Genomic DNA, 27,985 nt, shown 5'->3' with positions numbered 1-27,985 from the left:
AATAAGCGGCTGGTTGATCTCATTCTACTTCATAAATGGTAAAGCTGAATTTGTGTGGTTTGCCCGGAATAAACTGGTTATAAACCTGTCCGGAATTTTATACAGATACCAGTCTGCTTTTGTCGGCTACTTTCGACGTTCTTCGGCGATTTTCGTAAGCTTCAGTACATCGCGTGCCTCCTTTGTGGTCGTCCGCATGATCGTAGAGATTGTTTGGCGTGAGGTGTCGCTGTTGGGAGTTGGGTTCTCGCTGTTGTCCGAGTCGAAAATGCTTACCACTTCGATTCGGATTGTACCGGCAAAGCCAATATGGCGCCGAAATAAATTATTTTTATTCTAAATGCGTCAGTAAGGTAAGGCATTCTGTACAAACTCGTCAGTTGTTTTAATGCAATGTCAGAAATTGTGTGCAATGCAATCACCAAAGGAAGAACACTATATGACTGCATAAATACAAATATTACAAGTGATTTATCTCATCATGATTTTGTCTGCCTTTGTGCAAGATCTTGACATTGCTATTTTTAAAATATGTGCTTGAATACATTTAAAATGTTAGATACCCCATATGTTATCATTACGCCGAACCTGATGATTTCCCGTAAGACTACCTAGAAATATAGTTGATGTTCTCAACAAATATTAATTTTGATGCATAACTGAACAGCGGTTAATCTGTCACTATCGATACTCGCTCGAGACATTTGACAACGCGTACTGTTAGTGACGTTTGCCTCATCCTTTTCTCAATTTATCCGAAACACTGCAGTTTTTCTAGTTCATATGAATAAACTCGTATTCCAGCCAAGGTCGAGCACACCTTGGTAATAATGGTATAGTGCAAAATCGTCTAGTTATATGCTGGACTACAGTTTTTCAGGCTTAGCTTGTAGCAACAATTGTTTCGGTAAGATTACAATTTACAGCATACCGGATACCTTCTACCATCTTTGAAAGCACGCGAGTTTACTTTGGGTTAGGGTAAAGTTTAGGGTTAGGGTAAGGTTTAGGGTTAGCGTAAGGTTTATGTTTAGGGTAAGATTTAGGGATAGACACTAAATAATATGGTTGATAGGTATCCGGTATTCTGTAAGTGTACCATTGTTTCTGGCTAAAGAAACTGCCTTTTAGATCCTTATGGTCAGTGGGGTTCAGGTCGGTTCTAGTCATTTGAGTATGTCACCCTTGTCCATGAACCAACCCATGATTTATCATTGTTTACTTTCCATAGGCTTAGTTGTTAGTTAAGATATAAGTTAGCCTTCTCACAATCGTCATAAAAAGATTCAATAATATTTGGAGACCATCCTCAAAATTGTTTGAAGTTTTTAATAGGAAAATGACTACCACATTGTACGTGTGCATCAAGATAAACAATGTTGTCCTCATCACTAAGAGCACCCTTAGTCTCAGGATAAAGCATTGGTCATTAGCATGATTATATTAACTTGTTTCATACCTAAGTTTCAAGTTGGTAAAGCAGATTAGATCCTACATGCAGCATGAGTTTCCTACAAGGACAATTGTTGTTATTATTGCTATGGTCAGTCAGAGACGTAACGTGATGGTAGTTTATAGATAATTGTGATATACTTCAGATTGCTGACCAGCAAGATGGAGACACAGCGCAAGGAGCTGAGCAGCTTGACTAATCAAGTGAAACTGACCCTGATGCGGGCCTGGAGGGAGAGGTGGTCAGATATTCAATGGGGTGTCCAGCTCAAGCGAATACTTGCATCATGTAGTGGAGAATCCTGCGATCTGGCAGGTTAGTGTGATGCCATTGTCGCACAGACCCTGGTGTGGTGAAAAATTAAAGTAACTTGTTTCAAAGTATGTTTTGCATAATTAACATTCAGAGGAGGTCAAGGTAATTTCCAAAGTGGTGTTTTAATTACTTGAACCAAACTTGTCAGGACTGCCAGTTGGACACAGCTCACAAAAAAACCACAACAATTTAGAGATATGGCAAGTGATCTATTGTGGAGTTTAAATGACGTGATAAAATCCAGCTCTATCATATGGCCAAAACTTGACGTTAACATATTGTTCAGATTTAGCAGCTACTAGCTAGTTACTCAATATTGCCTATATTTGGTGGATTGCCTATTTATGTGCAATTGCATGATATTCTTTGATGTAGGAGATTAACTATTGATCTGTTTTCTCTTGCAGATATTTTGTTACAACAAGCACTGGTTGGTAGTAGCCCAAACACTTTGGTGATGTCATATCTTAAACATGCAGTATTGTCTCAGGTAAAACATTTACTTCCAGCTTCCATATCACTTGTCTGATTTAACTGAATACATGTCAAGTCACATGCATGAATGTTACTGTGTGCCAATTCAAACAAACAATGCAAATCCTTTTCTGAGGTAAAGGTGATGTAAAGCTAAATTCATTCACTTGCATACTCCTATGTATAATCCTGCCATTACAGCCACATGTCTTTAATCTACTTGTTGTCTATTGCTATTTCAGGTTATTCCAACAAGTTCTGTGTTGAAACATATCTCCAGTTTTGATGACAGCTCCAGACCTTACTGTATAGTGGCTCTCATAGACCTGGCGGAGACATTCGCCACCAAGTTGAGTTTCACGCACGGTCCTGACAGTGGGCTACAGCTGTGCAAGTCGCTGCTGCTGCTGGTGCACTGGCTGCTCCTCAACATCCTCAAGTGTCTGCAGAAGCTGCAAGAAGGCAAGCAGCATCAGGAGCTCGTCATTATCGAGAACGCCAGCAACGCTGTTCTCAAGATCCTGGAAAAGTCTACTGTCATAGCTTTGTTGCAGATCTCAAGGTCAGAGGTCACAGGTCAGTGGTGTTTAGGTGTTGTTTCCTGTTATTTGAAATTTGTATTATTTTTTATAAAGTCTTTGGCCGGTAGGGTAGCTTAGTGGTTCAGGTGCTGACTTGTCTTGCCGAAGACCTTGGTTGGATTACCCATACAAGTGCAATGTCATATTGTTGGAATATCGCTAAAAGTGTTGTAAAAACTCACTTACTTTTTAAACTCTCCACTCACTAATTCACTTTATAAACTCTTTTATAGACAAAATAAAACCACTTACATGATTTTCTAAATTATCTCACCCATGATGGTCCGGGTTAGACTGAACCTTCAGTAACGCATGCTTGTCGTAAGAGGCGGGTGGTTAGGCTTGCTGACTTGGTTGACAGTATGACACATGTCATCGGTTCCCAATTACGCAGATCGATGCTCTTGCTGTTGATCATTGGATTGTCTGGTCCAGACTCGATTATTTACAGACCGCCGCCATATAGCTGGAATATTGCTGAGTGCGGTGTAAAACTAAACTCACTCCCTCACTCAAAAATTATCTGTTTGGATTACACAAGTATGATGAAGCATGAAGTTGTCCACTTGCAGATGTCTACCGGGAGTTTGAGCAGACGGAGCTGAATGTGCGAGGCACACTGAGTCAACTACAGCAGAATGTCATCCCCAACTCCACCAGGGAGAAGGTGTCCGCAACACTCGCTTCACTCTCCAGGTGGCGCCCTTCTACCTCTCACGATTATGTTCAAAGAGTTAGCTTCCTGTTGATATCTAACCAGGGTAGAGTAGGTTCTGAGTCCCTCGTGCTTGTTTATGAGATGGCTACAGGTTTGGTAACTGTGCTTCTTGACTGTCATTATTTACTGAGGCCCATTTCTGGAGTCCCCCCAGAAATATTGCTGGAATATTGATAGAAGCGGCATAAAACCTCACTCACTCAAGTGCTCAGGCTTTTGAGAGTTGCTCATGATATCAGTCTCTGGTTTGCAGAGATTTACGGGACACGAATTCCTGCGTCCTATACGTATCAAAATTGATAATGGACGTAACGAAATTCATTATCGCATCCACGGGGACGCAGGAAAAGTCCAAATACCTTTTGTAAAACTTCCAATCAAGTAGCAATAAGTTATCACTGAGTTTGCAACTAGCTGGGTTATGGTATCATTTGCAATTTAATTACTGTAACAATGTCATGATCATGATACACAATACAATAACAGTATTAACAGTATTAATAGTAATATTTAAGTGTCTGGGACCCCCATTTTGTTGTCCAGGACCCCTGAAAATTAAGAGTATGAGTCCCAGGGACCCTCAAATTCAGGACTCCATGTAAATCCCTGGGTTTGCCTTCTTGGTTGCCATGGTATCACGGAAATATTGCTGGTCTACATTACACAACATTCACTCATTCATGTATCAACACAGATAATAGGGGTGTCATGATTCGGTTCGGTTCATTTGTTGACAACTTGTCTTGCCAGTGTTCTAACTGTGTATTGTGCCAATTTTTTCAAAGTTTGCAAAATTAAACTGATATAACAACAAATTTGACTTTGTCCTTAGCTGTGGTGAATCGAATCGAAATTAATTGAAAATTGAATCGATAATCGTATCAAATCGAAGTGAATTGTGACACCCCTAACAGATAAGTAACAACCGGTGAATGGCTGGAACTGACTTCACATGTGAAGTTGGAGTCTGTCTGTGTCTAGCTCTCTATTTCAACAAGCACATGCTTATGTGTAAAATCGTTTTGAGTGATGTGAATAGATTGTTTTACATTCAGAGTTCAGCTTTTGCATCATGTTGATGCTAGGGTGATCAGTATAGCCCAATAGTCAGGTGTTAGAGAGTCACTCCTGAGATCCAGGTTTGATTCCCCAAGGATGCAGTGTGCAAGGATTTATCTGGGATTTCAAATTAAGTGCAGTAAGACAACAGCAAGTACATTTTGAAACCATTTTGGTGATTTGTTTCAGGCTGCAGGAAGCTCCCCTGTCCAGTGAACCGGTGTTGCGGGTGCCCCACCTACCCATCTGTCCCACCCTCAACGCCCTCGTGTCACTGGAGGCGGTGCTTAATTCCACCAATGAAGTTCAGCCATTCGTTGACCAGATCCTTGTCATTGCAAGACTCATGGTAACTGCCTTATTCATGATTATTCATGATCTCCATCAATCAATCTTTATTTTGTCCTGAAGAGGCCACAGGCCTATAGTACACATATATGTATATGATGTGTATCTCCATAATGTTCAAAATTGTGTCCTGTCAATAGAATGAACCTTCAGTCACCCATGCTTGTCGTAAGAGGCGGCTTACGGGATCGAACCGCCTCCGTGGTGTAGTGGTTAGAGCGTGCGCCCGGAGTGAGGAAGGTCGCGGGTTCGATCCCCGACCGCGTCATACCAAAAGACGTTAAAATATGGTACTTGTTGGTCCCTGCCTGGCGCACATCATTAATGGGTACAACAAGGACTGGTCGGCTCGGAGTCAGTATTATGTGTCTGAGTGGTATTCATGCTTCACTGCGGCATGGTATCTCAGTGAGCTGGCACTATTAAAACCAGCTTCAGTCTGGGCTAGTACAAGCAGCCGCACATACACATACACATGCATGCACTTCGTCATATGAGCAAAATATTCTCAAGCACGACGTTAAACCCAATTCCACCACCACTAACAGGATCGGGTGGTCAGGTTCGCTGTCTTGGTTGACACGTCATTGTATATCCAGTTGGGTAGATTGATTCTCATGCTGTTGATCGCTGGATTATTTGCAGACCGCCGCCATATATCTGGAATATTACAAAGTATGGCACAGAGCAACAAACTAAGAAACTTCCGAATCTCCCTTTTTGAGAATTAGGACTTGTTGTATTATTGCTGATGTATTTTAATGCTGATATTGCAGAAACTGTCATGGCCACAGCTCCATCAGGAGATATTCCGTGCATGTTTCATGGGTCTTGTAGACTCACACGAGACACAGGAGGAGCTCAAGTGGGCAGCATTTACATTCCTCAAGGTGAGTAGTACCCATCATCTGACGTATTGACTCACTCAAGGACTTACTGACTTGTTTGAGTGGCATTTTAGAAGTTGAGACGTACAATATAGAACAAGTTTTTTATGGATAACAACTTCTTTATTTCGTGAGTGCGACGTTTCGATGCAGATTCTTGTACCGTTGTCATCACTCTTGCTTGACAACGGTTCAAGAATCTGTATCGAAACGTCGCACTCACAAAATAAAGAAGTTGTTATCCATAAAAAATTGTTCTATATAGACCTTCTGACTTGTTGAACGCGCAGCGGCAGCGGGGGGATATAGTATTAGGCTCCATCCGTCAGTCCGTCCGTCCGCATACGAATTGGAATATCTTAAGAACCACTGACTGGATTCTTTTCATACTTGGTACCTAGGTTCATCACAGCATAAGAAAGGTCCCAGTCAGGTTTGGTGACCTTGACCTTCATTTCAAGGTCACAAGGTCACTTTAACGTTTTACCCTTGTCAGCGAGATATCTCAAGAACCGTTCCCTGGATTTTCTTAATGTTTGACACCAAGCTTCATATAGGGAAGGCACAGGGCCCAGTCAATTTTGGTGAAATTCACGAACTTTTCTAGGTCACAGCGACACTTTGAAGATTTCAGCATGTAAACCTGCATGTTAAGCTTGTCAGCGAGATACCTCAAGAACCAATCACTGGATTTTCTTCATATTTGACACCAAGCTTCATATAGGAAAGGCGCAGTGCCCAGTCGATTTTGGTGACCTTCACATAATTTTCAAGGTCACAATAACATTTTGAAGATTTCAACATGTTAGCCTGCATCTTAAGCTTGTCAGCGAGATACCTCAAGAACCATTCACTGGATTTTCATCATATTTGATACCAGGCTTCATATAGGGAAGGCGCAGGGCCCAGTTAAATTTGGTGACCTTCAATTAATTTTCAAGGTCACAGCGACACTTTGAAGATTTCAGTATGTTAAGATTGTCAGCAAGATATTTCAAGAATGGTTCACTGGATTTTCTTCATAGACTTCAAGACTTCTCTTGAATGTTTTTTTGATAAGCAATTTCTCTATTACTATTTTTTGCATATTTCATACACCACGACATTCATATCAAGGGCAAAGTGAGTCTTGAAAATATTTGTGTGTTTGAACAGCTACAGAGCAGAGCAAGATATCAAGAGAGGTTGTAAACTATGACCTTCACTTTCATTACTCTTTAAGTTTGATTTGATAATTTGTGGTGGGGGATTATGTCACCTTAGTGACAACTGCTTGTTTACTGACTCATTTACTGACTTACTTACTGACCCATTTAGTGACTTACTGATGCATTAACTTACTGACTTATTGACTTACTGCCCCCTTAACTTACTGACTCACTGACTTACTTACTGACTTACAGACTAATTGACTCGTTGACTTACTCACTGACTTACTGACTCACATACAGACTTACTGACTCACATACAGACTTACTGACTCACATACAGACTTACTGACTCAATAACTCACATACTGACTTGCTGACTCACCCTGTGTATCCCACAGTTGCCACAGATCCTAGTCAAGATGCAGCTCCAGTCTTCAGGCCGGGATTTCTCCGCAGAACTGGAGCAGGGATTCGAGATGATCCTCAACTACATCCACCTCCTGGACCTCACAGATATCAAGCAGAAGTAAGTGTAACCTTCACCTTCATGTGCGCTGTGTTTGGTTAAAGTTTAATGCCACACTATCTATAAATAAGTGTTTGGATCAGACAATTCAGTGATTGATAATACAAGCACAGACCCTCTCTCACCGAGGGTTGAGGCAATTTTCACCGTGATCTGACTTTTGCATTTTGACCTTGATCTGATCTTTGCATTTTGACCACGCTTTCAGTTGTAGCAATATTCATATATGGCTCTGTTAATGATCTCATTTGTGATGACAATTTTTTGTTAAAATCATTTTGATTTCAGTGTTAATATTCAGTGGAAAATATTTCAATGTTACTGTTTAGAGGAAAATTTATTACATGTCAGTCTTAAAACTGCTGCCTACCAATGCTATGTTTCTGTTGATGAATGTAATATCAGGCTGCCATTTTCCCTGCAGGTACGAGTGTCTGGGCCAGCTGCTGCACGAGTGTAACAGGTTTAGTCTGCTGTCAGACAACCAGAGGCAGCGTCTGTTAAATAGACGGTAAGCTCTCTAACACAAACAAACACCTTGTGGTCTTCAGTGCTGTTTTACAAAGCAAACTTGGTGCAAAGGTGACTGTGTCTCCATATTAAGTGATAACTTAGTAAATACGTCTAACTGTCATAGTACTGAGATTGTTTTGTACGACGGCAATACATCTGTATGGCCTATTAAAACTGACATCCTCTAACCCCTAATAAGTACACTGATATGATCTGTAAATCTTTTAACCCTTAAAAACACATATATGACCTTTTAAGGTTTTATAATCCAGTCTGTAATAAGTACGCCTACATGACCTTTTGCATGCTGTTACCCTCGAACCCAGGTACAAGTACACCTACATGGCCTTTACATGCTGTTACCCTCTAACCCCGGTACAAGTACACCTAGGTGTTAAGATAAGCTTACAGCTTGTTCACCGATCCCTATTCAATTTAATTTGAATAAAAATATGTTTAAACCAAGTACACCTACATGATCTTTACATGCTGTTAGCCTCTAACCCCGGTACAAGTACACCTACATGATCTTTACATTGTGTTACCCTCTAACCCAGGTACAAGTACACCTACATGGCCTTTTTAGTGTCCCCAGGCTCGGGTTCCAACACAAATATAACTTATACACAAGAGCTATCACAAACACGACTGAACCCTTGTGCAAGTTTATTACCGGAACTGTTGTATGATGTGCGCTTCCAAGAGAGATAACCCATTACGCTATACGTGTTAATTTCGTATTCAAATACATAACAACCTTTACATGCTGTTACCCTCCAACCCAGGTTTGAGTTCACCTAATGACCTTTACCAGCTGTTACCCTCTAACCCAGGTACAAACACACCTACATGGCCTTTACATGTTGTTACCCCCAAACCCAGGTATGAGGTCACCTGTTTGACATATTAAAGCTATTATCTTCATAATTTCCAGCCCTATTTCGAGTACACGGATATTCCTTATAAATGCTGAAACACATATAAATGCTACTTTATATCTCTTTCAGCAACAGCGAGCGTGAGCACCGCATACCCGAGCAATGTAGTTCGGGTAGCGGCACGGTGAGCTTAATAATGCGCGCCGAGATGACTGTGACGAGTATTCTGAAGGTAGAGGTAGTTCTTCCACTGTCGGACACACAGTGCTTTCTGGCTTCTTTACGTTTGCCTAGTCTCGTCTTCCTGTCGTTATTGTCGACACTTTTGTTGCCTCCACTATCATTTGGCTTCAAGCAATAACGTGAGGCTATGTGTAAGTACGGTAGAAAGTGCCCATGTCTGCGTATTGTGGGGGGCAGCTCCAGGGTGCTCACTGCAGATGGTCAGCTGAGGGTCTGTTCCAAGTTAAGCACAAAAGTGAAATGTTCCTGACACATTAGAAAATATAGAGACTAAAATTATCCTACGACATCAAACGTCAAGAAAGAGGACACCTTTATGTGTTAGCACTCAAGCAAACTTTACAGAAAACTGCACATCTAACGTCTTTTGGGACTCCCCTCTCAATGATAAATGACCAGTCCCAAAATCAAAGGTAGGCAGGGGTGGAAATAACCCATTGCCCGACGTCCGAGTCAAGTGTTTTTTTTCTGTTGGGCAAGCAAATTTGTATATCACACTGTACCGGTGTCCAGTTGACTTTCCAATGTTAATTATGTTGTTTATTTAAAAAATCAGCAAGAAAACGGTCGGAATAGTGGAAAAATTATCAGGACAATTGACTTTACATGTGCCACTGTACCGGAGTACACTATCAATTTTAAAGTTATTTCCATCCCTGGTAGGGTTATACTATTTGTCTATTTTACTTACTATAATGTTACCTTGAAGACATATGAGAAGATTTCTTGGGGTGTGTATGCGTCCAATATATAAAGATATTTAAACCAGTGAATAGGTTTAGTATAATAACATACACATTTCACAGTTAGGCTCTTTGTTTGTTAGGCCTGTCATTGGACTAGCCTGCCTTTACTGTTCTCGGGGGCGGTGGGGTAGCCTAGTGGTTAAAGCGCTGTCTTGTCATGTCGAAAACCCAGGTTCGATTAACCACATGGGTATACTGTGTGAAGCCCATTTCTGGTTTCCCGAACTTGATATTGCTGGAATATTGCTAAAAGCAGCATAAAACCTTATTCACTCACCATAGTGTTCTACCAGAGAGAATATATCCTGTTTTATTCAGTTTTAGTGCAGACTAAACACTCGATCACAGCGGGAATCTGACTGTGGGCACCCTTCCCGGAGCATGCACGACTTATTTTGGTCGTCTGAAACAGACCTGGGCACTTGCACGATTGTCATGTACAACATGGCGCTGTGACATTGTCAGTGAACAGTTTGCGTGTCAGCTGATTGTCATGGGGGATTAGACTCATGACATATTCCCCACATCTGGCACACCTATGTCAACACCCATCCTTGCAGGAGAAGGGGTTTAATTATTAGTTTTGCAATGTGGGATGAGAAATATATACTGGGAGTTTTATGGGTATTTGTGCCTGAACAATAATTAATTTCCTCAGCCTTGGTGGTGATTTCTGACTTAATATTATTTATACGATTTTTTTATGTTATCAGTACTTGGTAGCATTTTTAATGTTCCATGAAGTGAAAGAGTAAATGTTGGAAGTTAATGATTTCTGAAAAATAAAAATAAAAATAGACCAAAAACATCCTTTTTATGTAAGAAAGATTTCAAATGTTTAGAACTGTATTATGAAATATTTTCAAATATTTTGAAAATAAGGTTTTGTTTTCTTTATTTTCTTTATATTGAAGGTAGTTATTGCGAGTTAGTGCTTCTAATGCTGTCAGTTTGATCTATAAATGTTTACAACAACAACAAGACAAAAGCAATGTATACCATTGAGCTTAGTTATAACTTACATCCTGTAGGCTGCAGTCAAGCATACTTAACTACAAGCAGCATTTAGGTTGTATTCGGTTTAACTAGTTTCACATTTCAAATCATCATTATTGTACAGACTGCCATCAAAAGGCTGAGATTGGCATTAAAAATAATAAACAGAAACCTCATACAAACTGAACATGCACAGTAAACCCTTATGTTTATGAAAGTTTGCACAAAATGTTTACTGGTGTTTTGACACATGTAGTATATCCTAGGAAGAGTTTAAGCGCATCTGTTTAGAATCTGTGTCCCTGTATAGTCGTCTTGCTTGTCTGTGGTGCAAGTTTCCGAATCTGGCCATGACAGAGTCCAAATATCTAATGCTTGGTCTAAAGAGTTGACTCAGGGGTCTGCGGATCTTATGGACAAAATAACTGTTATCCTAATCGATAAAGCTTTCATACATCATAAACGTCTAAAAGTTAGATTCCTCTCATCGGTACAATTTGTGAGACTATTTCTGGTGTCAATAGCTGTGTAAGACCCAATTCTCTTGCTCTGGTGTAAATAGTATTGTGAAAAGTCACATAGATGCTCATTCTATTGACAACTCCGGTGCACACAGCCACACACACACACAGGTACACACACATGTCCCTGTCACAGAGACAGACAAATGCATGCGCGCGTGCACACACACACACAGACACAGCCCGACACGCACACGGACAGATACACGCACACGGACAGATACATGCACACGGACACAAACACACACAGTCACACAGACACAGCCCAACATGCACACAGACACAGCCCAACATGCACACAGACAGATGCACATACACACACATGCACACGGATGGATACACACACAGACGGATGCATGCACACAGACAGATACACACACGGACAAATACATGCACACGGACAGATACACGCACACGAATGGATACACACATGGACAGAAACACACTCGGACGGATACACACTCATACGGACAGATACACGCACCACGGACGGATACACACTCATACGGACAGATACACACACACGACAAATACACACACACACACACAGACAGATAACACACACCGATGGATACACTCCGCGGACAGATACACTCACACACGACAGATACACGCGCACACAGGACGGATACATGCACACAGGCGGATACACAAACACGGATACACACACGACACAGCACAACATGCACACACACAGACAAAGCCCAACATGCACACACACAGCCCAACATGCACACAGACAGATGCACATAGAGGAATGGATACACACACATGGACAGATACACACACACAGACAGATACATATACCGGACAGATACACGCGCACACAGACGGATACACACACACGGACAGATACACACACATGGACAGATACACGCACACACAGATACATGGGCAGATACACACACACACAGATACATGCACGGACAGATACACACACACACGGGACAGATACACGGACAGATACATGCACATGGACAGATACACACACAGACGGATATACACACGGACGACATATACATGCACACGGACAGATACATGCACATGGACAGATACACACACACGGACGGACAGATACACGCACACGGACAGATACATACACATCATGGACAGATACATGCACACGGACAGATACACACACATGGACAGATACATGCACATGGACAGATACATGCACACGGACAGATACACACACAGACAGATACACACACATGGACAGATATACACACATGGACAGATACACACACACGGACAGATACACACACATGGACAGATACACGCACACGGACAGATACATGCACACAGACAGATATATACACACAGACAGATACATGCACTTACGGACAGATACATGCACACGGACAGATACACGCACTTACGGACAGATACATGCACACGGACAGATACACGCACACGGAGAGATACACGCACACAGACGAATACACACAGAGACGGATACATGCACACGGACAGATACATGCACACAGATACACACACAGACACACAAAATACATGCACACACAGACTGACACTAATAGATAGACACACAGACACCGTATGCTCTCACATAATAACATCTTTATCACTGGGAACCTTAGACAAAGTTAACAGATTAAATACAAATGTTTGTACAGAGCTTGTCAATTTTATTCCCTGCTGGGTGACTCCAGGAATGTACCAGTTTAAAACTGCAGTTTGGGCTTTATTTTTGTCGTAAGAGAGAGTATTTGAGATATTTCCTTTCCCACATGGCAGTTTGTGTGAAATGTGATTCTCACCGCCTGTTGCATGGTATGTTGCATGAAGCTATGCTCCAGCCCACAAAATCGCAAATCATTCATTTTTTTTTGTCATCTTAGACTCAATCCCACCACGTAAAACTCATGTACTGACTTCGTAAATCGCTCATTTATGTCATATTCAACTCATGACGACTTTAACAGCTGATTTAGTTGAATGTATGTGAAGGTCAATTAATGTTCTGCGGCCACCTGGGCCCCGTTCCTCAAAGCAATCGTAGCGCAAAGTTGATCGTAACTCCCATACTTTAACATAGACTTACGACTGTTGTAGCGCTACGATCGCTTTGAGGAACGGGGCCCTGCACAAAGTGATTGTAGTGCTACGACATCATTTCTCTCGTACTCCAACAAGGACATACGATGGCCTTAGCTCTAAGATAGCCATATGCATGTGGCCACTTTGTCTTAACTTATCAGAATATCAGGACTTAAGGATATTCAAGAATGGACTTGGCCGTTAGGTGTGCAGCAATAGATTAATGTCAGACAAGTGAAATCTGTGATAGGTTATGTGTAGAAGGGTCAGGGAAGAAAGCTAAGAACGAATTGCAGTTGAGATTTGTGATATTGTTTATAACTGGAACAAAATCATCATTTATGCCGTTGTGATACCTACATTTTGAAATCTGACAACACCTGTATAGAAGGTCACATCACATGATTAAAGGCGAACCTTGACTGTCCAGTCTTATGGAGGGCTTCAAAGGCACTTGAGCCAATCAAATGCCAGCCTTCTACAATGATTTGGCTTCTTATTTAACCTCATGATGTGGCAAAGTTAATTTGTACACATGAAAACCCACAAAGAACACAAATGTTCCTTCGATGGTGCTCCTTAGGGGTAGATGACATTAGGACCCGTGAAGATCCGGGTTAGAATTGATCTTCAGTAACCACGCTTGTCGGAAGAGGCGACTAACGGGATCGGGTGGTCAGGCTCGCTGACTTGGTTGACACATGTCGTCGTATCCCAATTGTGTAGATCGATGCTCGTGGTGTTATCACTGGATTGTCTGGTCCAGACTCGATTATTTACAGACCGCCGCCATAAAGCTCTAATATTAAAATTAAACAACAAAGAAAAGAAGAAAAAAACAAATTAGAATGTATCCTGAGCTGGTGGTTAGGGGCGGATAATGTATGGGGTGGTTATGTGGTTGACTGGCTGTCATCGTATCCTGATAGTTTGCTCACTATATCAATCACTGACCCACACATTGTAGCAAAGCCAAAAATATTGCTAGCTGACACATATAACTATACTGTCTTAGGGTTGTTTAACACAGCACATTCAGTTGATATTACGCTGAAATTAAGAAAACATGTCAATAATTAGAGTAGTATTTGGGTCTTATTGGTACTTCTCTAAATTTTGTTGTTTTCATCAAATTGAGATGCGGTGGGGTAGCCGAGTGGTTAAAGCGTTTGCTTATCACACCGAAACCCAGGTTCGATTCCCCACATGGGTACAATGTGTGAAGCCCATTTCTGGTGTTCCCTGCCGTGATATTGCTGGAATATTACTAAAAGTGGCTTAAAACAAAACTCAGGACACAGGAGAGTTATAGAACTCGGAGCAGCTGATGTCCTGTTATGTGACGTATATGTACGTTTTTATTGTATCTGGAAATTTGACTAAGGTGAAGATACAAGTTAAAACTTATGAATGATAATTCTTGAGATGGATTCTTCCTATTTAGTTAAAATTGTGACAATGTTCAACATGAAAAAAATTTTCCATTCGCTGGACTATTTGATTTGCTTAATTAGCTAACAAAGCCATGCTTGATTATTAATCTGTTATCCTAGTGACGCCTTGCCTTAACATTCAATGCAGAAACAATAGTTTTCATCACATTATACTGACATATTAATGGAAAACAACTTCTTTATTTTGTGAGTGTGATGTTTCGGTACCGATTCTTGTACTGTTGTCTAGCAGGAATGAGTGTGATGTTTCGGTACAGATTCTTGTGCTGCTGTCTTGCAGGAATGAATGTGACGTTTTGTTACAGATTCTTGTGCCGCTGTCTTGCAGGAATGAGTGTGATGTTTCGGTACAGATTCTTGCCTTGCTAGCCTACTGTACAAGAATCGGTACAAAAACGGCACACTCACAAAATAAAAGAAGTTGTTATCCATAAATTTGTCCGTGTTTACTTCCCGACTTCTAAAATGCCACTCAAAGAAGTTATTCATCATATTTTCTTCCTGCTTTCCATCATCGAGCTTGATCTTTGGATATGCTAGAACACCATCGGCAGTTAGAAAAGGTCATTCGATTTTGTAATACCTTAGGAAGGAATACCTTTATTTTCTCGTTTTTAAAATGTATAGAATACTTTTGGAATATATTTACAGATAACCTCTTTGAAGAACAGCTTTATAAAACATAGGTTGTATGAATATTGCGACAAGTGAAGCGGGGGAATATATTTAGTTTTCCCATGTAGTACGAGCTATATCCCACAGCTAGCTACTAAACACCTTTGATCAGTAGGATGAATCAGTCACCTGCAACCCAGTAGCTGCACGGACTTTATGCTGAAACAGTTATTAAATGTCAATAGTGCTTGAGGAGATTTTGTTAAGAGCATTTTTCATTGAGAATTTAAATTTTATTGTCATTTAATGGGTAATTGTTGAATTTGGTTATTTTTATGACGATGAGAAAAATTCAATATTGATATTTTGTTTTGTGGTACTTGTATCTGGTCAGATCAATACTGGCCTAATATATATTTACTAGAAATCGGAATACTAATGGACAATATTGACTATATATTTTGCTGTGATGATAGCGTGGTGAATGGAAACAATATCATGTATCCGCTAGTTGTTAACGAGCTTATTCTGATATGTTGATATTCTGCTCCCAGCATGCATCTGTGTGTGTGTATTATTGTGTGAGTGTTGCACTGTCTGTACAGACCCTTGACGCAGACTACCAGAAGAATCAAGACCCTCTGGTTGGGATCCTCAATCACATGTTGTCGGGACGCAGCTTTGAGATTATTCTAGCAGCCGGTGCAGCGATGGGAGAACTACAGAACTTTGCTGTCAAGTTGATCAAGTGGGTAAAAAATCATGTAGAATATTGTAACATGGTTGAACGTTTCAACGTTGTAGCAGTCTAAGTTGAACATTTTCCAATTGCTGGAAATCTTGTCCTCAAGTGTTTGTTTCTATGTTTGAGAAGAGTTCATTTATTGTATATCCTCACACTAAGCAGTATTCAAATGACCTGTGAAGATCTTGGTTAGAACTGTTAGAATTGGTCTTCAGCAACCCATGCTTGTCGTAAGAGGCGACTAATGGGATCAGGACGTCAGACTCGCTGACTTTGTTGACACATGTCATCGTATCATAATTGCTTAGATCAATGCCATCATTATGTCCATCACTAGATTGTCTGGTCCAGACTCAGAGTATATACCTACCGTCGTCATATTGCTAAAAAATTGGCGTTAAATAACAGACACAACAGAGGTGTGATCAACAGGGTGTGATATTCATATGAATCTTACAACAAGGAGGGGGTAAAAACATCTTGCTATTCTGATATTAAGAACCCATTCAATTGGAACGCTTTGATACTGTTCAGAAGACAACTTGTTGCTTTTATATGAATTTTATGTTTTGTGTGTTGTATGTTAGGAATTAGAAATAAATGTTGTGTTATTTTGAATTTATATTTGTGATGGTGTACAATCTGTTTCAGAATCAATGAGTTTGCACGTCAAGCGATGGGTGATGGCGGCAAGGCTGCTCAAACTCGGGCCCAGTTGTTTGACATCACCTTCCTGATGCTGTGCCACATTATCCAGCTGTATGGCACTGAGGTGAGTCAAGCTGCTACACTGTGTAGTCATCTATCTTATACATGCATGTTGGAATATTTGAGGGGTTTAACATGTTATATTTGGGATTAAACTTTCACAGTAAACTACAAATATATAACTTATGTTACAAAGGCTGTAGCGATGATTCGAACTATTGATAGATTGCAATTGTTGAGTCTTCGATAGCAATGAATTGATGGTAGAAACAAAAAATTATTAATGCATTGATAGTATGTGTGACTTGATACTTTAGTAATTGACTTCCATTGATAAATGCTCAGAGCAAAATACAGGAAGTACCAGATTCGTTCACTTCGATTTAGAGTTATCCGCCCCTGTTACCTCTTAAACAAACTTGATTTGGGTTTCAGGTTTCTTGTCAGTTATTAAAAGAGACTAAAACTACTTCAGATTGTTTTTGTTTGATATGAACTATACATTCATTTTGGAAATGACTTTAAACGAGACAATTCAAGGAGAAAAAATAGTTGGGGCGCAACAGACTATCACCATCTCAATAGTATGTTTCAATAAACTATCGTTATCACAATAGTTGTTTCCCCCTCAGTAGTCAACCCTGTTACATTTCACCACAGCACTGGGGCGGTGGGGTAGCACAAAGTATTCCATTCTGTGAAAGCCGTGGTGGCTGAGTGAGTTAGATTGCTGACTTTGTGAGCCTCATTATGAGTGTGTGGGTTTGAATTCCTAAAGTACAGCTTCGATTTTTGTAGGTAAATCTATTGGCTTGAAATGCATGTGTAGTTTTATATGGGTATTTACATTATGAGTTGTTCACTGGTCTCGAGGGGTACATCAACCCATGGGCCCCGAGGGACCAGTGAACAACATATTTATCTTACTGAACACCTCAATGGTAATTTGGAACTGTTTGAAGCACAGGTATCGGATCATAGTATGGAGTACCAGACGACAAGAAAAACAAATTAACAGTTATCTCCCTTACATCGATTTGAATTCGCAAAATATCGGTAATTTCCGTACATCATACGTGATTCAATGTTATTCAAGATAAAGACTTACTACTACGAAGTACCAAATGAGTTCAGCATTTACAGCGGGGTATATAGAAAATGTTACTCGTTTGTAAGCGGGGTACATTGAAAATAATAGAAGAGTGCTCAGCCAATCAGAAAACAACATTTATGTGTGAGGCAAGATAATGGGTATTGTTGAATTCTCCCTGAAACAAACTTGGAGTGTTGGCCTCATAACATCACTTTCTTTTTTATATAGTGCTAACACCTGGTCAGTGACTATATATACCGTGAAGCCAGTATTTTGTGTTACAAGCCTCTGGGATTCTGTAGATGTATGTTATATGCATTAATTGCATGGATGATCTGAATACTTTGTGTGAAAAGAAATTGTAATCTGTTGTCAGTTGTCGGTGATGATCTGCTATGTACCAACACTATATTTACTTTTGGTGATGGGAAACTTAACCTTTATAAATGTTAATGATATTCATTGTGACTATATATACACAATATATATATAATATAATATAATAATAATATACATGTACTCTGGCTGGCTGGAGGCCTTGATACTGAATAAAGAATCTGGAATCTTGATGATCTACTTTTGGTAAGTTGTTATATTGAAATGCATTCTGGAAAATCTGGCAGATTTAAATGATATTTTTGCAGATTGTGACAAATCTGAAGGATCCCTCTGAATCATTCATCATCCAGTGGGCGCCAGCGATGGCTGCCAGAAGATGGGAAATACAAGAACGTGGAGATCTGCGTCCCCAACGACCCCAACAAGGTCGACAACCTCCTCCATCAGTTCACCTCAGGAGGAGAACTCAGAACAAGGTTAGGAGTGTTGAAAAGATCGGAGTTGTCGTAGAGATCTGAGTTGTCATGGTGATCGGAGTTAAAGAAATCTTTGCGACACCTGTGACGATCTGGCGAGAACAGGTCTTCAGTAACCCATGCTTGTCGTAAGAGATGACTAATGGGATTGGGTTGTCAGGCTCGCTGACGGGGTTGATGCATGTTATTGTATCCCAATTGCGTAGATCGATGCTCACGAAGTTGATCATTGGATTGTCTGGTCCAGATTCGATTATTTGCAGACTGCCGCCATATAGCTGGAATATTGCTGTATAGCCCATAGGCGGATCCAGAGGGGGAGTGTGCACCCCCCCTTTCTCAAAAAGCTGTATCCGCCCCTGCAGCCTTGTGGCATTAAACAACCTTATTGTCACAAGTGCAATCTGAAGCTGTTGTCGACTTTAGGACTCAGGACTCACTCTCCATCCTCGGTTTGTTTCAGTGTGACTAGGTGGCATCAAGTATGTAACAACACCCCCTTCGCCGTACAGGAAGTACTGTTTGCCTGGGAGCATGGGGCAGTCAGTGCAGAGTCTGTCAAGGTCAGTCTCACTGTGTGTTGGGTGAGGTCAAATGGGGTTTAATGTCACACTTAAGAATATTTCGCTCATATGACGATGTGCATGCGTGTGCATGTGTATATGCAGCTGCTTGTACTAGCCCCGACTTTATCTGGTTTTATAGTGCTAGCTCACTGAGATACCATGCCGCAGTTAAGCATGAATACCCCACTCACACACATTATATTGACTCTGAGCCGACCAGTCCTTGTTGTACCCATTAATGATGTGCGCCAGGCAGGGAACAGCTAGTACCATATGTTAACGTCTTTTGGTATGACGCGGTCAGGGGATCGAAGCCACATCCTTCAGCTCACCGGGTTGACGCTCTAACCACTACACCACGGAGGCGGTTCCTGTATTTGGGATTTCAGGTGCTGAGATGGCCACTGGGGACTGGGGTGGCTGAGGTGCTGTGGCACCTTCTATTGTGATGCTGGAGACATTGATTGCGGGTTTGAATCCCAATTTCACCCTGGCTATGATTCTTGGTTTGTTGGCACCATACCATGGTAATATGAGGTTTCTAATACCTATGCTGAATACCAAGTGATTGTTTCAGTTTAAGATATTTAGGAGGAAGTAAAATGTGTGGATTGTCTGCTCAGGTGATCCTGGACCACGTGAAGAGCCGCATGTGCTGTCTGCCGGTGGTGGCATGTGTGTGGCTGTGCAGCTACATGAACACCGTCGGCGAGGAGGCACGAGAGAAGCCATTGCTGATGTTGGAGCATCTCACCAAACCCATCAAGGGAGAGGCCGCAGCATCTAATGAAAGGTTAAATATTCAGTCCAAAGTCTGCAGCAAGTGGGGATAAGATTTCTAACTGAATTAATTTTGGTTGTAATCACCAGTAACAGTTCTAATAGAGATGGGGGCGGTTGGGTAGCCTAGTGGTTAAGGCGTTTGCTCGTCACGCCAAAGACCCGGGTTCGATTCCCCACATGGGTACAATGTGTTAAGCCCATTTCTGGTGTCCCCAGCCGTGATATTGCTGGAATATTGCTAACAGCGGCATAAAACTAAACTCACTCACTCACTCACTCTAATAGAGATGCTTTAAATGGGTACCTGGTAGGATGAGATGGCAATATGACTGATCCCATTCGTTGCCTCTTATAAGTTGCAGAAGGGGTTTGCTCAAGACCATAACTAACCTGGACCTTCATGGGTTTAGGTACAGTTAGACTCAAATATGAATCTAGTGGCTGAGATGAAAAAAACCCAGTTCGTTACATGTATGTTGCTATGTGTGTTTTCATTGTAAATGTAGTTTCCTTTATATGGACATTTTGGATGACACGTGAGGATTCGGGATCATTGCAATCTCATTAAATGAGATCTCATAGTGTGATATGATATATTTCCAAGTGAACATCTGAAGACACCTCCATAGAATAAGGGGCAGTGGGGTAGCCTAGTGGTTAAAGTGTTTGTTTGTCACACCGAAGACCCGGGTTCTATTCCCCACATGGGTACAGTGTGTGAAGCACATTTCTGGTGTAACCGCCGTGATACTGCAGGAATATTGCTAAAAGCGGCGTAAAACCCAACTCACTCACTCCATGGAGTAAAATAATCTGAATTGAATGAGATCAGGATCGTGACGAAATGAATTGTTGCTTGTGCTGTAGTCAAATATCATTCCCACCTTCAGTCGAAACCATCTGATGTCAATTGTGATGGAGAAGATCGTCAACGACATCCTGCCGACCAACCATCCCCAGCGTCAGACGGCACACATCCACATTCCCCCAAAGGCCCTGCCCAGTGATGTGCTGCAACAGACGCTCACCCAGATCTTCACCAAGGGATGGATCGACCTCAAGTGTCTCCACACCCTGGAGCAGCTGCTCAACCTGTGTGGCTCCGACTGGCTGTGTGAGAGGATGGTCCTGGTGAGTTGTTAGGGGTTGACTTGATTAAGATGACAGTTCTTGTGATTTTTGGGCAGATGACAGGTTGTGTGAAAGAATGACCCTGGCTGTGTGACAGGATGGTCCTGGTTAGTTTTTATTGCTTGATTTACTGGAAGAGGATAGTCTTTGTGATTTGTGAGCTGGTATCTGGATGTGTGAAAGAATGACCCTGGCTGTGTGACAGGATGGTCCTGGTTAGTTTTTATTGCTTGATTCACTGGAAGAGGATAGTCTTTGTGATTTGTGAGCTGGTATCTGGATGTGTGAAAGAATGACACTGGTGACTTGTTAGGTTTGGCTGGCTGTGTGAGGGGAATGTTGTGAACTTGTGTGGGCAGTTTGCCTTGAATAGGATGTTTAATATGATGGTGTTTATAGTCTTCAGAAGTCCTCTCTCCTGTTGCATCAAATGCTGCAAGCAAACGTTACAGAAAATATATCCGTCATGACTACTTTTTAAATTGACTCTTCATTGAAAAGTTGATCCCCCGATAGTGTTGCAGCAAATACTGCAAAGCAAATGTTACAGAACATATTGTGGCCATCCAACCTACTTTAAAATTAATTTTACAATGAAAAGTTGATCCTCAGATTGTGTTGTAGCAAATGCTGCAAAGCAACAGTTAAAGAATCAAATGCTTCCAAGTAACAGTTACGGAAAATATATTCCAGCCATCCAGGCTATATTTGAATTAACCCTACATCAAATAATTGATCCCCTGGGCCTAGATTTCGATATAGACTTACGACTATCTTAGTGCTAAGAGAGCTTGGAAGTCTAGGCCCTGATTGTTTTGCAGCAAATTCTGCCAAGCAACAGTTTCAGAAGTATATTTCGTCCATCCAGCGTACGTTTGAATTAACCCTACATGGACTAGATGATCCTGTGATTGTGTTGCAGCAAATGCTGGAGAACAACAAGTCGGAGGACCTGTGTCAGTCCCTGAGTCTGGTGTTCTCCATCTTCCATGGACCTGGAACACATGACTCTCAGTCTGCTGCTGCACACGCTGCCCCGCATCCTCCACACCAAGACACGCCTCCACCTCATGATCGACCCCCGCGGATACACGCTCGCCAAGCTCTGTGTCCTGTGTATCACAGCAGCCCAGGAGGCCAGGAGCGGCCCTGAAGGTACGTGGCTTCCCTGTGGACACCTAGTCTAATAGTCTAGCCTATTGGGTGGATTGGTTTCATTATCCTTGTGAGTGTGTGATTTCGTACCCTGACTAAACATGGCTATTTGTTGAGGCTTAGCCAAGTCTAGCTTATTGTAGAGATTGGTTCCAGTCTCATTCTAGGGACTAACGTCACTGCAGGCCAAGAGTGGTCCTGAAGGTGTGTCCTCGTGAGTGTGTGATTCAGGGCCCTGGAGGTACGTAGCTTCTTGTGGAGGCAAAACTTGTTTTTGGCCATTGATTCCAGTCTTGTCTTATTGCCCACATGGGTACAATGTGTGAAGCCCATTTCTGTTGTCCCCTACCGTGATATTGCTGGAATATTGCTAAATGCGGCGTAAAACCCAACTCACTCACTTGTCTTATTGACTGTGGTACTGGAGGCTGGGAGTGGCCCTGAAGGTACTTGCGGCTAGAAGGTACTTGCGGTGTGATATAAGGGTGTGATATAAGGGACCCTGCTTCATGATATTGGCCCATCAATTCCAGTCACATTGTATTGACCGTCTTACTGCAGGGCAGGTTGCATGGATTTTTGTCCTCAGAAAGCCTAAAGGCAAGAGGAAATGTTTAAAAAAATAATCACCAATCAAAGCAAAATCCCTCATGAATTTTTCTAAGGCATTGATGGCACTGAAAGCCTGCATGGCTATGATGTAATGTGTAAGGGTGGCCTTGTGATTTATGGGACTCTGCTTCGTGACAAAGGGACCATTGATACCTGTCTCAACACAGTGATCAGGATAGCCAGAAATGGCACTGAAGGAATGTATGTCTATGTTGTCAAGTACAGGGTTAAATTTCCCACTTTGGTGCAAGGAGTGGAGATGACTTCCCAGGTCCTCACCCTCTCAGTTATTGATGAGTATGTACATGTCAGTTCATTATGGCGTAATACTCACACTGGAGTTAATGAACCCTGTATTTTACAGAGCCCTTTGTACGACGAGGGAGAAAGAGATCAAGGAAAGAAGTGGAGATGGAGGTGTGGTTGAGTTGCTCTTCTGATTGATTCACTCTTCTGATTGATTCACTATTGATTGTTGAACAAACCCTCTGATGTGAGGTTCTTGACATGGTAGTATAGTGTTGACCTTGTCATCCATTACAGATGCTGCGATTTGCTGTGCAGCGTCAGACACGCTAGAATCTCATGATTGTTTAAGTCCCATAATGATACTTTGTTGGGTAAAACCATCAACCTAGATCACTTATGATTGTACCCCTACAGCTGACAAGCCATGACAAGTTGAAAACCCCCAAATCATTTGGTTTAATTTGCCACAAAGTTACAATGTGTCGTACAAAACAATTTTTTCTTTACAGGAACTAGAGGAGATTGATGTGCGGCCGGCCAAAGTACGGAAAATGCATGAACCTCAGTTGACGTTACACTCTGAGGGATTCAATCTTGGTAAATATACATAAACTTCAGTTAACGATAATCTTGGAGGGATTCAATCTCGTTTAGCATGTATGGACCACAGCTGTCATTACATGTCAAGGGATTTGATTTTAAGTATTTTCATGATTATGGAAATCAACAGTTTTCTGAAATTTCTATCTCAACTGACCATGGATCTAACTGCTTCATAGGAAATATATCATAGTAGCTGTTTACATACCAAAGAGAATAATATAACAACCAAAGTCAAGCATCAATATATGTTTACATATTGTTTTAAATAAATCAGCGTTTGGTTTGCTATTGAACGTATGTACACATCAGTTTGTTCCACCATTGTGAATTCCATGTTTTGTTTGTGATGTATGACAGAGGACATCTCAGTGAAGGAGGATGGTGAGGCGTCCCCGACGTTCGACACCAAGGAACCCCTCAACAAGGCTCTGGGTGGGTCCTTTACCGCAGTCTCTCCATGTTTTATTGGTGGTAATTTAAGGATAACTGAGTGAAGCTAAAGTAGAGCCTGGTGGTTTGTTTGTTGTTTAACACCTCACTCAGCAATCTTTCAGTGAGTGAGTGAGTGAGTTTAGTTTTACGCCGCACTCAGCAATATTTCAGCTATATGGTGAGTGAGTTTAGTTTTCACATGGCGGTGGTCTGTAAATAATCGAGTCTGGACCAGACAATCCAGTGATCAACAACATGAGCATCGATCTGTGCAATTGGGAACCAATGAAATGTGTCCACCAAGTCAGCGAGCCTGACCACCCGATCCCGTTAGTTGCCTCTTACAACAAGCATGGGTTGCTGAAGACCTATTCTAACCCGGACCTTCACGGGTCAGCAATCTTTCAGCTTTATGGCGGCAGTCTGTAAATGATCGAGCCTCTGTTAACTGTGCAGTGAATAGGAAGCAAGGATGATGGGATGGTAGAGTAATCCTGCTAGCACCTCACAGACAGCTTTGGTAAATATACAAAACTTCAGCTGAAGACCTATTCTAACCCGGACCTTCAAGGGTCAGCAATCTTTCAGCTTTATGGCGGCAGTCTGTAAATGATCGAGCCTCTGTTAACTGTGCAGTGAATAGGAAGCAAGGATGATGGGATGGTAGAGTAATCCTGCTAGCACCTCACAGACAGCTTTGGTAAATATACAAAAACTTCAGTTAACGATACTCTTGGAGGGATTCAATCTCGTTTAGCATGTATGGACCACAGCTGTCATTACATGCTGATAATAAATTGACTGAAGTAAAAGTGTTGTGCTTGAACATTTTGAATAAATACTATTCATCTTAACATTCTTTTTCAACTTTTGCAGTAACAGATGGGTAAGATACCAATTTAAACATACTTCAGTTTGTTGCGAGTATCCTTTGAGTATGAAATAAGGTGTAATGTTGTTTTTCCAGTGAATTTGTTCCAACTGATGAATGCCATCATCCACGATGGTAGTTTCACCCCTAGGACAGGCTTCATTGTGTCTTTCATCGAGGAAGCCATCAAGTGCGGACCCCAATACTCCCAATCTGCTCTGCAGTTCATGCCACCTAAAATGGTGAGTTAATATTGCATAATGCTGCTTTAGAAATGTTACATCTATTTGCAGCAAACTAAGTTGGTGAGAGGACTGGTAATTTATGATTGTTGATGTTGTATTAAGTGCGGTTTTATGCCGCTTTTAGTAATATTCCAGCATTATAATGGCAGAAGACATCACAAATGGGCTTCACACCCAATATTTTGGCCTGACAAGCAAACTTTCGGACTACTAGGCCACTCTACTGATTCCCTACATGGGCACAATGTGTGAAGCCCATTTCTGGTGTCCCCCCCCCCACTGTGATTTTGCTGGAATATTGCTAGAAGCGGTGTAAAACTAAACTCACTCACTGTATAGAACAGAGATGGTTTTGTGGAAAAAGGCTGTGTAGAATTGCAGTGTTTGTCTACTACAGCTCCCCCAGATGATGAAGACCATCCCCGGTGTGTACAGCAACAGTCAGGTGCTGCAGATCTGCGACATGTCCACCGCTACTGGCAGGAAGGTTGCAGCCAAGGTCGTCTGCCACAACTCCAGGTTTCTCAAGGAATGAAGGGAGATTAGTGACTCAGAGGTTACAGTTCACAGCTGCCACGATTGTAGGCACCATTTATGATGCTGCATTTGGCAGCATCTGGGTTTCTTCCAGTTCAGACTCTGCTCCAGCATGCCATGATGTAACTGAAATATCATTCAGTGACATAACATCTAAACGGAATTGGTCGTGTTGGCTGAATTGTTCTGCTATCAATTTTGAACAGGAAGTTCAGATACCTCAAACAAATCTGAAGCAGACTCCTAAAGTTTGGGATTTGTGTTACCTTGAAGAAGAGTGGTGGGAAATTTGTACAGTTGTCTTGATTGTTACTTGTAAATATTTCATTCTAACTGTATAAAGATTGTTTGATAATCCTGTTGTCCTGTGTCTTAAAATTTGTTTCTTTGCTGCTGCTATATGACGGCAATCTGTAAAGTATCAGGTCTTGACCAGACAATCCAATCAATCCAATCATCATGCAATTTGATGCCATGTGTAAACGGATTATCCTGCTTTTTCCTCCATGCTTGCAAATATTAATAAAAACACATAGAATATAGGAAACCATTTCATGAGCAAATAACCCATAAATACAACTAAAAGATCTGATATCTAATCAGTATTTACAAGCCTCACAGAATCATCTGGTACTTCACCTTCACTGACAATAAGATCTAATCATTCAGAGCTTCTAAAGCAAAGAACTACCTCAACTATGGCGTTCAAACCAAACTTAAGTAGACTGAAACAATTTTCAGCAGTGAAGACAGTGAAACCAAGTATGAACACAGAACATCTGGAATAAGAGTGAAATTCATCGGTACATTTCACTGCAAACAAAGTAAATCGAATAAAGTGAAGTTAAGATTGCAAATGCTCATAATTTTACCTTGCCAACTGAACATTTAAATATCAGAATTTTATTAAATTTAGGATAAAAGTTGTTTAACAAATGATCATAGTTTCAAATCATTATTGGTTTGTATTACAAGGGTGTATGCACATTAAATGAAACACCGAGAACTAGTCAAGTATGTCTAAGTTAACGCTCATCACGTGCATTTGTTTCAGTGTTCCAACTACTGCGCTTACCCCCTTGTAATACAAACCAATAATAGTGATTTGAATCTATGATCGTTTATTAAACAACTTTTATCCCAAGATGAATAAAATTCTGAGATTCAAATGTTCAAAGGGCAAGGTAAAATTATGAGGATTCGCAATCTTAATTTTACTTATTTGTTTGTTTTTAAGTGAAATTCATCGGTCCAATTTCACTGCAAACAGACTACATGTATAGTGTTACGCATTATCAAGGCAGGGGATACCAAAAATTGGCATCACACCTGTGCGGGGAATCGAACCCTGGTCTTCAGCCTGACGAGCGGACACTTTAACCATTAGGCTATTCCCACCGCCCCTCTGGAATAAGAAAGCACCAGTCAAGTTCAGTTAAATTTTGGACGACTAATAAACGATCTGTAAAATGGATTTTAAGCAAGAGAGTTCATAGCAGGTTAAAAATGTTCCTTCAGTTTTGTGACTGCTGTTTAAGGCCATGAGCCAACGCTGAACCAATGTGACGAGCGGACGCTTAAACCATTAGGCTATCCCACCGCCCCTCTGGACTGACTGACTTTGGTTTTACGCCGCTTTTAGCAATATTCCAGCAACATCACGGCAGGGGACACCAGAAATGGGCTTCACACATTGTACCCATGTGGGGATTCGAACCCGGGTCTTCGGCATGGCAACCAACGCTTTAACCACTAGGCTACCCCACCGCCCCTCTGGAATAAGAAAGCACCAATTCAGTTTGGACTACCAATATACGATCTGTGAAATGGATTTTAAGAGAGTTCATTGTACATGAACAGTTCATTCAGTTTGGTTCAATGTTCGCTCTTGGCCTAGACAGCAG

At 41.4% G+C, this 27,985-nt stretch overlaps 1 protein-coding gene across 1 annotated transcript; it reads left to right on the top strand.

The window, feature by feature from the left end:
• The first annotated feature begins 239 nt into the window (after positions 1–239).
• Positions 240–26,436, top strand: LOC124281154 (mediator of RNA polymerase II transcription subunit 24-like). The gene is given in 24 exon segments (XM_046717185.1): positions 240–353; positions 1,599–1,768; positions 2,176–2,258; positions 2,485–2,818; positions 3,396–3,519; positions 4,790–4,949; positions 5,725–5,838; positions 7,385–7,512; positions 7,937–8,023; positions 9,033–9,135; positions 16,142–16,284; positions 16,933–17,053; positions 18,727–18,777; positions 18,779–18,897; positions 19,361–19,460; positions 20,087–20,256; positions 21,137–21,377; positions 22,300–22,367; positions 22,369–22,532; positions 23,509–23,561; positions 23,903–23,990; positions 24,354–24,428; positions 25,396–25,541; positions 25,942–26,436. Coding segments are annotated over 23 exon segments (2,964 nt in total). The 5' UTR covers positions 240–353; positions 1,599–1,614; the 3' UTR covers positions 26,080–26,436.
• Positions 26,437–27,985: the final 1,549 nt, after the last annotated feature.

Source organism: Haliotis rubra, unplaced genomic scaffold, assembly GCF_003918875.1.
Source record: "Haliotis rubra isolate DU_JTF1 unplaced genomic scaffold, ASM391887v1 Scf108, whole genome shotgun sequence".
Lineage (NCBI taxonomy): Eukaryota > Metazoa > Mollusca > Gastropoda > Lepetellida > Haliotidae > Haliotis > Haliotis rubra.
The sequence above is the reverse complement of the archived record's forward strand: the minus strand, read 5'-3'. Positions and strand labels throughout refer to the sequence as shown.